At 60.3% G+C, this 13184-nt stretch overlaps 1 protein-coding gene across 4 annotated transcripts in view; it reads left to right on the top strand.

The window, feature by feature from the left end:
* The window catches only part of KCNQ1 (potassium voltage-gated channel subfamily Q member 1), a 396978-nt gene extending 386279 nt beyond the window's left edge, over nt 1–10699 (top strand). For 3 of the 4 annotated variants that reach the window (XM_058439073.1, XM_058439070.1, XM_032153801.2), the window contains one exon: nt 9479–10699. In XM_058439073.1, the coding sequence (XP_058295056.1) occupies nt 9479–9715 (237 nt within the window). In that variant the 3' untranslated portion in view covers nt 9716–10699. Of the gene's footprint in view, nt 1–4249; nt 4302–9478 lie in introns of those variants that run through there. The other variant, XM_058439072.1, reaches the window with a different exon arrangement.
* The last annotated feature ends 2485 nt before the right edge of the window (nt 10700–13184 follow it).

Below are 13184 nucleotides of genomic sequence, written 5' to 3'. Positions count from 1 at the left end.
GGGCCCAGGGTAGGGGAGGATGTGGGGGCAGCAGGGCCGATGTGGGCAGACCTGGAGCAATGATGTGAGAATGGCCAGGCAGTCCTGGCTTCCCCTGCCCACCTGCCCACCTGCCCCCGTGGCCGGGCTGGGGTTTGGCTGAGGCAGCAGAGCACTCGCTGGCTCCCTGAACAAAGTGTTCTGCCTGGTGTCCCCTGGCCTCCGGGCCTCTGCGGGCTCGCCAGAGGGGGCAGCTCAGGAGGCAGCGGCAGAGAATCAAATGCAGGTAGGGCCTGTGCCTGCCGCCAGCACAAACACGGCTCCTGGGCCTCCAGCCTGCCCTACATTCCCGCCCGCCTGGCCCCCAAACAGAAGCCGGTGGGACCAGCCCCGCCTGGGGTTGCACTAGGTGGGCAGGTGGGCAGCTGCCCCGGGCTCTTGGACAGAGCCGCCCCTGCCTGGCGTCTGCCGGCAGGACACTCCTGAGGCCGGGCTAGGGATAGGCCAGCCCTTGGGGAGGCTCGAGACCCCATCCCAGCCTGGGGCTTCCCCACCCCCTCCCACCTGCCTGGCAGTGAGGCAGCTCCCTGGCCTCTGGGTGCACCTGGTCCCCTTGCCCAGGCCCCTTCTAAGGGAAGAGGGCAAAGGGGCTCCAGTGCCACCCAGGGAGTGGTGTGCCACGTGGGCCTCCCTGGCTCTGCCACTGACTCCCTCCATGACCTCTGTCCCCACCCTGAAGTTGACATGAATGTCCGCACGGAGCAGCCTCTGCAGGTCTGTGAGGCTGTGGATGTGACAGCTCCGGCTCTGGCACAAACGTCAGCCCCAACCCAGATGCAGGGAGGGAGGGAGGGAGGGAGATGGCTGCGTGTCCAGGAGCATGGGGCCATGTGGCACCGGCTCATGTCAGCAGACACGGCACACATAGACCCCTGGGGGCTATGACGAGGTGAGGGCTGAGCCAAGGGAGAATCCAGGAAGGTGTGCGGGCCGAGAGGAAGAGAGGGGAGGCTCTGGTGGCTGGAGCCAGCTGGGGGAGGGGAGGCATCAGGGGCTAGGATCCCTCAGTCCCCACAGCCATGGTGTGGACTTTGTTGTTTGCTCAGAGTACAAAGGAGAAGCCTTCTCCGGGTTCTTAGCAGAGGAGCGAGACCTCTCCGACCAGGGAGACAAGAGGGGAGGTTATGAGGTCACCTGGGAGAGGGTGGGTTCCAGCTCCCCTCGCCACTCCCCGACTGGATGCCAGAACCAGCCTGTCGTCTTTCACCTCCAGACAGCAGGGCCCTGGCTCCCAGTGTCAAAGCATGTATAAGAGCGGTCGCTAGGGCAGTTCTGCGGAGACGCCAAAGTACATGAAGACGTACAGGAACTTTGTGCCGTCGACCCTTGAACAATGCAGGGTTGGGGCACCGACCCCCGAACTGCCCAGTCAAAAACCCATGTATAACTTTTGACTCCCCAGAAACTTCACTAATAGCCTCCTGTTGACTGGAGGCCCTACCAATAACGTAAACAATCAATTAACACATATTTTGTATGCTTCATGTATTCCAATAAAGTACGCTAGAGAAAAATGTCATTAAGACAACCATAAGGAAGAGAAAAGATATTCATTCAGCGTAAGCAGATCATTGTAAAGGTCTTCATCCTCGTCATCTTCACGTTGAGTCAGCTGGGGAGGAGGAGGGGTGGCTCTTACTGTCTCTCGTGACAGAGGAGGAAGAAAATCCATGTAGACGTGGACCCGCATGGTTCAAACTTGTGTTGTTCAGGGTCGATGATACACAAAAAGGACATTCTAATCCAGTGGAGAAAAGGTCGATCATTCCATAAGTGGTGGGGTATCAACAGGATAACCTGCAAAAGTAAGTCTGTAGGTCAGAATCATTCCCATGCGATTCAAAGATTTAAGGGTAAAACACAAATCAAAAAAGTATTAGGAAAACAGATTTTGGCGTTGGAATGGAGGAGGCGCTTCCAAGCACGCACAGGATGAGAAGGCATAAAGGAAAAGATGGATGGCTTTGACCACGTGAAAAAGTGCAAACATAAGTAAGACCTCTGTGTGGCAAAAGAAAAAAATAATAAATGCCATAACCCATACACGAGACAAATAGCACACTAGGGAAAAACATGTGTGATGTGTACTTGACATCTTTCTTAACATAGAGTCCTGACGAATCAATGAACATGAAAAGGCCCAGTCCCAGCCTCAGCTTCTCTGCTCAGCACCCACCCTGGGAGGGAGTGGGCTTGGGGGGCTTCTACCCCCTCACTCCAGCCTTGGGGCCCCAGGAAATTGGCCGAGGCCTCACTTACTAATTCAACAAACATTTGTGCAGCACCAACTCTACCCTCCATGTATTTACTGGGCACCTTCTAGGCTCCAGGCTCTGGGAGACTGTCTGGGGTTAAGAAGGTGACTGCCTGACCTAGAGCTGGGCCTCCAGCTGGTGGCAAAACACCAAGCAAGGAGATCAATAAACCAGGACATTTCAGGGAGTGGTGAAGGCTTAGAGGAACACGGGGAGAGACGAGACAAGGAGGCCGCCCAGGATTTTGAGCTAAGGTTATACAAAGCAGCAGAGGACAGCGTTCCAGGCAGAGGGAACAGCGGGTGCAAAGGCCCCAGGGCGACACAGCGTGCTCAGTGCTGATCGACATAGGCTCTCAGATCGACATGGGCGCTCAGATCGACATGGGCGTGCTCAGTGCTGGAGAGGGGCCAACGGAGGAGACACCTCTGGGGGCACTGCAAAAGGAGACTGGATTTTACTCCCAGTCCAGTGGGAATTCTGCAGAAGGATTTGGCCCAGGGTGGGAGGGAAGTCTCAGCCTGGCTCTTGCCTGGAACAAGCAGGGAACAGGTTGGGGGCATAGCTACACAGTGAGGTGGTTGTGACAGTCCAGGCAGAAGATGCTGCCAGTCTGGGCAAGGGGCATGGGGGGCAGGCTCAGAGCACATGCTGCAGACCAGAGAGCCACAGACACCAGGTGCACACCAGGGACCCTGGGTAGTTGGTCATGCCCTGTGGATACAGGATTCGAACTGGCTTGGGAGGAATCTGAGCTCCCGCTGGGACATGCTGAGCTGCGGGGCTGTTGGCCTGCGTGCCTTGGAGCCCCTGGAGAGAGCAAATAGCTGACGGAGACATCCTAGCTGAGGTCCCAGGAAGGGAACCAGGGTCGTGTGGTGATGATCTTGAGATATCCTCCACAGTGGTCAGCCAGGGACATAGCGCCCCTGAGGCCCTTGGGGGGCCAAGCATCCGTCGGTGGGCAGAGACTGGCAAAAGTGGATGTCAGCAGCAGGGGGAAGGGTCTTTCATCCTGGCCCTCTCTCAGAGGGAGGCAACCCTGCTCCTGGGGGTTGGTCAGTGAGGGCCAGCCAGGCAGCAGCAGCCCCAGGAAGTGTATTGGGATGGTGCTGACCAGGCCTCTGCCGCATGGTTGTGCTGTGCCGAGGACCCGCTGAGGACATAACTGACCATGAGCGGTGTGGGTCCCCAGCCGCAGCAGAGCTTCCTCTGGCTGCTCAGCAGACAACAGTGAGACACCAGGGACAGAGACAAGGATGAGGCTTTGGTCTGCGGCCTCTGAGCGGACACACTCACCTCAGTGCCTGCCAATTCAGCCCCACCACAGGCACCAGTCCTGAGCCTGAGCATAGGGGCTGCCATGACGCTCGACTCTCTGGGCCAAGACTCACACCCAGCCTGGACACTGCCCAGGTGAAGGGCTCTGGGGGACAGGTGGAGCAGCTGGTATGTGTGTGACCATGGGTCCCAGACTCAGTGCCATCTGTCTCCCCATTGGGAGGGACACCTGGTACCTGCCCAAGCACCCATGCCATGGGACTTGCTGCTTGCTCTCCACGCAGCTTTGTCCCAGCAGCACCCCCAGCTCCTGTGATGGGATGCAGGGGTTGCTCACCTCTGCAGCACACACAAAGGCCCAGGGGCCTGGGGGTGCAGGCAGGTGCACTCCAACCTTTGGGCAGCCCAGAGAACAACCTAATGGAAAGTGAAGTGAATTGTGCAAGATCATGATGTGCAGGGTGGTTCCTGCATTCTTTTTTCTTTTCTTTTTTTTTTTTTTTGAGACAGAGTCTCGCTCTGTCGCCCAGGCTGGAGTGCAGTGGCGCAATCTCGGCTCACTGCAAGCTCCGCCTCCCGGGTTCACGCCATTCTCCTGCCTCAGCCTCTCTGAGTAGCTGGGACTACAGGCGCCTGCCACCACGCCCGGCTAATTTTTTTTTTGTATTTTTTAGTAGAGACGGAGTTTCACCGTGGTCTCGATCTCCTGACCTAGTGATCCGCCCGCCTCGGCCTCCCAAAGTGCTGGGATTACAAGCGTGAGCCACCACACCCGGCCGGTTCCTGCATTCTTGCACACACAGTCTCCCACACTCTTATACAGCCACAGGTACGTATGAGGTACACATGTGCAGGCTCACCTAGCATGCCTCCCGTGTGCACAGCAATGCTCCTTTGGCCTCAGGCCACAGGCACACATGTGCGACTGTACGTGCACTCGAGGAATCCCTAATGGTTATGGCCATCGGATGGCTCACCGTGCACTGAGCACCACGCTCTGTCCCTGGTGTCTTCATGCCTCAGTCCACTTGATCCCCTCAGCATCCTCCTGGGGAAGGTGCTATAGCTGCCCCATTTTATAGGCGGGGAAACTGAGGTTCAGAGAAGCAAAGTGACTTGCCCAAGGTCACCCGGCCAGGAAGCAGCAGAGGCAGAATCTGACCCCAGACCCGCTGCAGCACACACACGCCTGCCTGCACACTCCTGTGAGGAGATGCTGTGCGCCCAAGGCCCTGCAGCGGTGTGGCGAGTTCTGAGGCCATCTCCCACTGGCCACAGCACAGCAAGCTCCAGCAGGGCAGCTGCCCAAGGGCCTGGCAGTAAAACCTCAGCAGCAAGAAACACGGTCAACTTTTGTCCAAGAACTGAAGCACTAAAGCAAAGTCAAACACAATCGCTCCGTGCCCTGCCATGAACTGCGACCTTACCACGTGCTGTGACCTATTGCCGCTTGTGCCCGGCTCCGCACAGGAGCCGGGTCTGACATCTGATTGCTCAGAGCCTGGTATGAAACATTCTAGGTATCGCCCTGAGAGTGGCTTAGTAACTGCTGGTTCCTCAGGGCAGACAGGAGGAAGGCCAAGGTGACCTTTGCCCTGCGACCCTACAGAGGGCCCCGGGGAGGCCCTGCCTGGTCTTTAGACATTGCCCAACAAGGATGCTAGAGGGAGCAGTGAGTTTGCTGCCTCCTGGGGAACTGCAGCCCAGGCAGAGAACAGGACCCCCACCCTGGGAGCAGCCTGTCCCTGGCCAGTCTGGCATCCACGAGGCCAGGGCCTTTGGCGGTCCTAGGCGGGGATCAAGGCCGGGCAGGTTCTGCAAAAATTTCCCTTGAAAGACTCTTTTTCAAGATTTTCTTTTGAAAACAAATTCATAACCACATCAAACAGGAATCCCCGTTGCCTTGGGTTTGATCGCCGGCCGCCCGGGGCTCTCTAACTAGCTGTTATTCTAATTGCTTTTTTCTCTTCCGAGGGCTGCATAGGTCTCTTATGGTTATTAATTTGGTGAGTGCAGGCCAGGCACAAAGCAGCTTTTGTCTGCCTTGCCTTTTAATCACTATCAAATTGCAAATAATGGCGGAGGCTGAGATCCCCAAAATTGATCTGTCCCAGCAGTTCTTGGGGAACCGGCCCCAGTGCCTAGAGCATGCACTGCCTTCCCCGAGGGAAGCTCCCCGATGGCACCTGCCCGGATGCACCTCCCTGTGGGTGGGGTCTGGCCTCGGCCATGTGAGGTGCTTCTCAGGCTCCTCTATCGCCAAAAAAACCAAATGTGCCAGCGAGATGAAGGCACCCTGTCTGCAGAGTGGTGGGGTGGGAGCCTTCAGGGACGCGTGCTATGACAAGTGCTTGAGTCAGAGCTAAGACTCTGGGGCTGCAGAGGAACCACCTGTAGCCCAGGCCTGGGCCCTTCCCACAAGGGGGACAGCATCATGATGCATCAGACTGTGGACCCGCCCTGGGCATCCAGCCCACACCCTGGCCCACCCCCCGGGGCCTCTGTCACCAGCAGCTGGGATGATGAGAGCATGTCTCTGGGGCCAGAGACCCCCGCCAGTCCCTCAAAGCCCCAGTTGGCACAGGCAGCAGTTGAGGTGAGCTCGGGACCAGCCAGAGCCAGGCATGGGCTGACGCTGGCCCAGGCAGCTTCAGGGAGCCCTTCAGTGTCAGTCAGAGGCAAGCTCAGCCCTGTGGCTGCCTCCCTACCCCAAAGGTGGCTGAGTGCCTCTCTACACGGTGCCGGGACTCCCTGCCGGGAGGAGCTGTCACCAAAGTGGCTCAGGACCAAGTGCCAGCTCCAGCCACACCCTCAGCCTGCACACCCTGCCTGCGGCCCTGACACCCACTGTTTCCTTCTGTCCCAAGAATCCCCGATGAAGGCCTCCACACCCATTAGCACATGTGGGACTTGGACAGATGTTCAAGTGCCATAAAGTGAAAATTTATGAAACCACAAATGTTCATCTGTGATGTATTTGGTGCTTTAATTGATGCCAAACCAATTGATACCCAAGCTGGGGCCTGCACAGTTGGTGATAGTAAGCCATGCAGGGCAAACCTCGTTCAACGCTACCAGCATGCAGGGCCCAGGGAGCTGAGGTGGGCCCTAGGACACAAACCCGGGCTTTGCCCTCAAAGACCCAGGCTGGCTGCACCTTTGATCTGCTATGCTTTCGTAGGTCTCTGGGCCTCAGTTTCCTCATGTGCACCCTGAAGGCTGAGCGACTTCCCATGCCCCCTGCCAGGCACGAGTAGGTCGTGGGACTGAGAGGGCTGGTGCTGCCGGCAGCAGGAGACACAGGGGTCAGGGTGTGGGTGAACAAGAACAAGACCTCAGGCGGGTCCCCCTCCCAGAGGCCCCGCCCCACCCTGCCCTCTGCTCTCACCGGCTCCCTACCTGACACACTGCCTCCTCCCCCATGGCAGCTCCGTGGTCTCAAGATGGAGCCTTGGGGTGGGAGCTGTGGGGACAGGATGGGAGACATGGTACTCTCAGCCAGTGACCCTGACCCTCTTTTCCTGGGCCTCAGTGTCTGCATCTGTGGGATGGAGTGTGGGCCTCTGTGGCTCGTCCCCAAGTGGCTTTGCAGAGCACTGAAGTGCTGGCAGGTCCTTGGGTGTGAGGGACCCCGGTGGATGGCCCTGGGCCCCTGCCCCTGCCGAACCACAGTAGTCTTGCACCCCTTTCCTCCATAGTCTGGGCTTCACATCAGGTTTATCTGGGAAAAATAAAACATGGGGCTCCCTCTGGCCTGGACCGTCAGATCTCGGACATACACCTGCCCTTGTGCTCGGGACAGTTGGGTCTCAGACTCACCCCATAACTGCAAGGCAGAACCACAGGGGAGCCAGGGAGCCTCCACACTGCAGCCCCCACCATCCAGGGCTGGGAGTGGGTCCCCTGGGCTCCTGCTCTGGGCAGGGCACAGTCCCACCTCCCAGGTGGAGGCTGCCCGCCTAGCCCTCTAGACAGACGCTCGGCCCCACTTAGGCAGGCACCCCCCTCTCATCTCAGCCTCTCACAGCACCCTGTTGGCCGCCTGTTCCTTACCCTGCTCAGCCTCCGTGGTAGGTGCTGTGGGTGACGACCACAGCACCCAGCCTTTGAAGCTGGCCCGGGTCCACCCAGACCCTGGCAAACTGGTTGCTCCCTCTCTGGCCATCCCGGGGCTTGTGCCCACGTCACCCAGCAGCATCTTCCCTGGGGTGGTCTCACCCGCACAGAACCCAGCCCTGTCCCATACCTCGCCCCAAGCCTGTCCAGCTGGATCAGCAGTGGGGCCGGGCGCATGAGGGACCAGGCCCGCCCGGAGCAGCCTAGGGTGCAGACCCCTGGAGTGCACGGCCAGGTGGACCGGGCCAGCTGCCGCCTGCTGCCTGTCCTTAGGGCCAGTGGTTGACGTTGTTGTGGCTGAGTCATCTTCGTGCCTTTCTCTGGAGCCATAGGTTTCCCTGAAGCAGCTCTGCTGTTCAGCCCTTATCGCATGCTGATCTGTTTGCCCCTCCCCCGCCACTTCTAAGTCTTTCCAGGCCTCCAGGTACCCACGGTGGGGGAGGGTCTACTTCATTCTCCACAGAGCATGCTGAGGGGCTCTCCTGCAAGAACACCACAGGCTGAAGGACCAGCCCTGTCTCCTGTGGCCACCAACAGAGCTGTGCGCCCTCCCCGAACCCTCCCTCATCCTGGGGCCCCCAGGTCCAACCTCCTAGGGAGAGGGGTCCCCAGCCTGGACTCCCTCACCTGCCCTAGTCTGCCCCTGGGGTTGGCTCTGCTCCACTCAGCACCTGCTCTGAGGGTGCCGGCCAGGGCCTTCTAGTCTCCCCATCAAGGCTGGATGGCTACTTCCCACCCAGGGCCGGGCTCCAGCCTCATTCCCCAGCGGCTCTGTCCTTCCAAGGAGCTCTCAGACCACCTGGCTCTCCACTCGTTTGGGGCTTCTCTGCTGCCTCCGCAGCCCTGCGAGGCCTCTGAGCACCTACTCTCTGCACTGGGTGCATCTCGGGTTCTGTTCTGCCTTGACCTCCCTGCCAGCTTTGCAGGGCAGCCACCCTGGCACATAGCTCACTGCAGAACCAGCTCCTGAGAAGGTGGAGGCCACATGGCTAGCCAGAGGGCACGCTCTAGGGCACTGGTCTGACCACAGAATGTGGGTGCAGATGATGTCTGGGAAAATAGTGGTGTCCCTGCCAGGTTAAAGACATGGTATAGTGGTTCCTGGGGGATGAGGAAAAACCCCATCCCTACCCCCTTGCAGAAAGCATCGCAGAGGCACAAGCCCTATGCCCTGCAAGCCCCTCTTGGAAGTGGCCCAGCAGGAGCATCCCCTGCACACCCAGGCAAAGCCCAAGGCCTCTGCCTCCTCAACCACCCCAGGCCCTGCCCATGAGCCAGCCTTGCTGAACTCTGCCCTCTGTCCAGTTCTCCTCCGGACACAGTAGACATAGCCCCCAGCCTTTCTTGACCCTTAACCCAAAGGTCCCCAAGCCTGGCCTCAAGAAGCCAAAGGCTGCCGCAAACCCAAATATTTCAGGTCCGGGTCCCTGGTGCAGACCCTGCCATGCGGGGATGTGGCACAGAAGGCCAGGCAGCCTGGGGAGCAGAGAAGGAGGAGAGGAGGGCTCCTGACCCTGAGCCTACACGCCTGTGGACACATATGGGGACTCCCAGCATGCACGGAAGGGACTCCAATGGGCACACATGCACATTCCTTGCACTCACACAGGCGTAACCAAGGGCCTTGCAGACATCGGGTGCACACATGCGTGCCGCCTGCATACAGCACACACTTGCAGAGACGGTTGGCACCTTCCCTTCCCCGGCCCCAAGCCTGGTCCCTGAGGCTGTCTGCACACCTGGCTGCTTCCCACCACTGACTCTCCCGTCTGCCTTTGTCCCTGCAGGTGACGCAGCTGGACCAGAGGCTGGCACTCATCACCGACATGCTTCACCAGCTGCTCTCCTTGCACGGTGGCAGCACCCCCAGCAGCGGCGGCCCCCCCAGAGAGGGCGGGGCCCACATCACCCAGCCCTGTGGCAGTGGCGGCTCTGTCGACCCTGGGCTCTTCCTGCCCAGCAACACCCTGCCCACCTATGAGCAGCTGACCGTGCCCAGGAGGGGCCCCGATGAGGGGTCCTGATGGGGGGGTTGGGGCGGGGGGTGGGCCTGAGAAGGGAGGCCAAGAGTGGCCCCACCTGGCCCTCTCTGAAGGTGGCCACCTCCTGAAAGGCCCAGAGAGAAGAGCCCCGCTCTCGGAGGCCCCAGTACCCCGTGGACCATGCTGTCCGGCACAGCCTGAGCTTGGGGCCTCAGCAAGACCACCTCTTCCTGGCCGGTGGGTACTAGAAGTTGGCTGGGTGTGGGGGCCCTGTCTCAGGTCTGAGTTGTTACCCCTAGCGCCCTGGCCCCCACATGGTGATGTTGACATCACTGGCATGGTGGTTGGGACCCAGTGGCAGGGCACCGGGCCTGGCCCATGTATGGCCAGGAAGTAGCACAGGCTGAGTGCAGGCCCACCCTGCTTGGCCCAGGGGGCTTCCTGAGGGGAGACAGAGCAACCCCTGGACCCCAGCCTCAAATCCAGGACCCCGCCAGGCACAGGCAGGGCAGGACCAGCCCACGCTGACTACAGGGCCGCCGGCAGTAAAAGCCCAGGAGCCCATTTGGAGGGCCTGGGGCTGGTTCCCTCACTCTCAGGAAATGCTGACCCCATGGGCAGGAGACTGGGGACTGCTCCTCAGCCCCCAGCTTCCAGCAGGAGGGACAGTCTCACCATTTCCCCAGGGCACATGGTTGAGTGGGGGGGACGCCCACTTCCCTGGGTTAGACTGCCAGCTCTTCCTAGCTGGAGAGGAGTCCCACCTCCCCGCCCCTGAGCCCGCTCTGCGTGGGGATCCCGCCTCCAACCCCTCGCCCAGTCCCAGCAGCCAGCCACACACACAGAAGGGGACTGCCACCTCCCCTTGCCAGCTGCTGAGCCGCAGAGAAGTGACAGTTCCTACACAGGACAGGGGTTCCTTCTGGGCATTACGTTGCATAGAAATCAATAATTTGTGGTGATTTGGATCTGTGTTTTAATGAGTTTCATGGTGTGATTTTGATTATTAATTGTGCAGGCTTTTCCTAATAAATGTGGAGAATCACAGGCTGGGCTGGGCACTGCTCTCACCTTGGTTCCTGGGGCATCCATGGGGTCTCTGGGACAACCTGGGACTCAGCCTCCACATCCCCGGCCAGCTCCCGCCGATGCCTGCAGGCCTCTGGGTTGCTTCCTCCCCAGGAGACCTCCACCCACGGACAGGACCCCTGCAGTTCCCCTGGAAGCAGTGCCCAGGTGGCCATGGAATAGGAACGCTATGTCCGTGTACCGAGGAGTGGGTCAGGGTTCAAAGGGTTCAGAGGGGCTGTAAGATGCCATCGAAGGCTCCAGCTCAGCGATGTCGCTCCTGTTCTGGGCCCTGGGCTGGCCCTGGCCATGAAGTGCAGTTACAGTGTGGTCACTGCCTGTCTTCCAGCAGACTCTATGCCCTTGGGGCAGATGGGCTCTGTCTGGGCCTCTCTGTCTGCCCCTCCCAGGCCAGGGTGGCCCTTGACCAAGGACCCACATGCTCCACTCTGGGAGCAGGCCCCATCCAGGCCCACTCCCCAGGATGCCAAGGGCTAGACTCTGGAGAGGGTGTGGTGCAAGGAAGGCCTGGGGCCCCTGAGGCTCCCATATGCTCACCCCTGTCCTCCTCCAGGCCTCTATTTCCCTGTCGGTAACACGATGCTCCCTTAGCCTGTCCAGTTCTCTGAGTGGAACAGAGGGGCCACCACCCTGCTCGCCCTGACCCTGTGCCCGCAGCTTTCTGTGAGGCCCTCCTCTCCTAGGGTGGAAAGAGTGCCTCACTCTCGGCACAGACACACTCACCCGGGGCAGGTGCATCTGCTGTGCCCGCACCTCAGCTATTGGACCGTTTCTCAGTCCTTCAAGACTGCAGCCCCCTTCTGTCCTCTTTCAAGAGCCCATCCCGAAATCTCAGGATATCAGGGCTTGGGGCATCTGAGATCTCAAGGATGGGGCTGTCCTGGGTCCACTGGGGGCAGCAGGCGGCCAGCAGCAGGTGGCAGGGACAGCTCCCCAGTTTTCTGTGTGGAGTAGGGGTGGAAGCCCTTGTCAGAGGGAAAGGCCCTAGGTCCCACCCGCTGCCAAGCCCACTGGGCCCGTGCCGCCAACCCATGGGTCTTGGCACCTGGCCTGGCCAGCACTGACTGGGATGGACGAGGTGGAGGGGCAGCACGGGGCTTCCCAGGCTTCCCTGGCCTGCACCCACCCGGGAGGAGCAGGAGCAGCAGTTACTGAAAGGCAGGAACTGTTGTTTCCTTGTTGGGTAAATATTTGTGGAAACCCGGCGATGCCGGCCGGAAAGCAGGGCCCTCCACAGAGCCCAGGCCCCCCAGGCCCGGCCGCCCACCCTGGGACCCTGGCCCACAGGGAGCTCCGTGGGGCCGCCCATCTGGGCCGGGTGCGACCCCGGCACCCAACCCGCCTTGTTGTCCGTATTATGGACTGCGCAAAAAGTGCCCGGACTCCACTCCTGGACGGGCCATTGCAGCCCTCTCGGGTGTGAAATGCAATTTACCTGAAATAAAGCCCAATTATGGAATTAGCTAATTAAAGCCATGGTGGAGGCTGGGCCTGGCCGGCCGAGTGCTCAATGCCCGCCGGTGCCCGTGGACTGAGGGAACAGATGGCGCCTCGGCCCGCCGTGCCGGCCGCATTCCTTCACTCTGTCCCCCGATAAGTGACCTAGACAGCACACGACCATCTGGTGTGTGGCACGTCCTGCGGGCCCCGGACAATGGCCCGGCAGACCTCTCCGCGAGAGGGCCGTCGCCCGGGCAACGGTGGCATGTGCAGCCCCGGCCCATTCACGGCCCCTCCCGCAGCCCCTTTCTTCGGGCCCTTTGTGGCCTCACCGCGGCTGCCTGGCTGCTCTGGCTGAGGATAGCCATGAGTGTTTGTCCGCAGAGCCGGCCTTTGTCTCCAAATTGGGCTCCCTTATTGAGGTCCTCGGGGTCCAATGGGTGCCAGGAGCATCTGCTGGGGGTGACTGGGGGAGAGGCGCACCCACCTCCCCTGCCAGGCTCCCCTCCCCCATCACCAGCCCTCAGATGTCCCCTCGTGGGTGCTGGGCGTGGCCGTGGGGAAGCCCGTCTCTAGGGCTGGCATTGGCCAAGCCCGAGGTTCTCCCGTCTTCGGGCCAGGGGGCCAGGAGGAGGAGGAGGCAAGGGCGGGGCCGACCTGCAGCCCCTCAGCTCCTACCCCAGTCCTGTCTGCAAAATGGGGAACAGTAAAAGTGCCCCCTGGAAGGGGCGTACGGGGCAAGGGCTTGATGGAGGTGAGACATGTGAGCTCTGGGCCTAGGCCAGGCACACAGTAGGTGCTTAATAAAGGAAGCCAAACAAACCACTGGGTGGGTGATACTGGGCTCTGCCTCCTTGCTGCATTCCTGCCTGTCCCCTCGGAGCTCCTTTCCGAGGCCCCTCCGGCATCTAGCCTTACCCCACCAAGCTCCCTGCTCCTTGGTGCCAGGGAGAGCTGTCCAAACCCAAGCTGGCAGCTCCCC

Source organism: Hylobates moloch, unplaced genomic scaffold, assembly GCF_009828535.3.
Source record: "Hylobates moloch isolate HMO894 unplaced genomic scaffold, HMol_V3 SCAFFOLD_5, whole genome shotgun sequence".
In the NCBI taxonomy this organism is placed as follows: domain Eukaryota; kingdom Metazoa; phylum Chordata; class Mammalia; order Primates; family Hylobatidae; genus Hylobates; species Hylobates moloch.
This window is presented reverse-complemented; position numbering and strand designations above follow the sequence as displayed.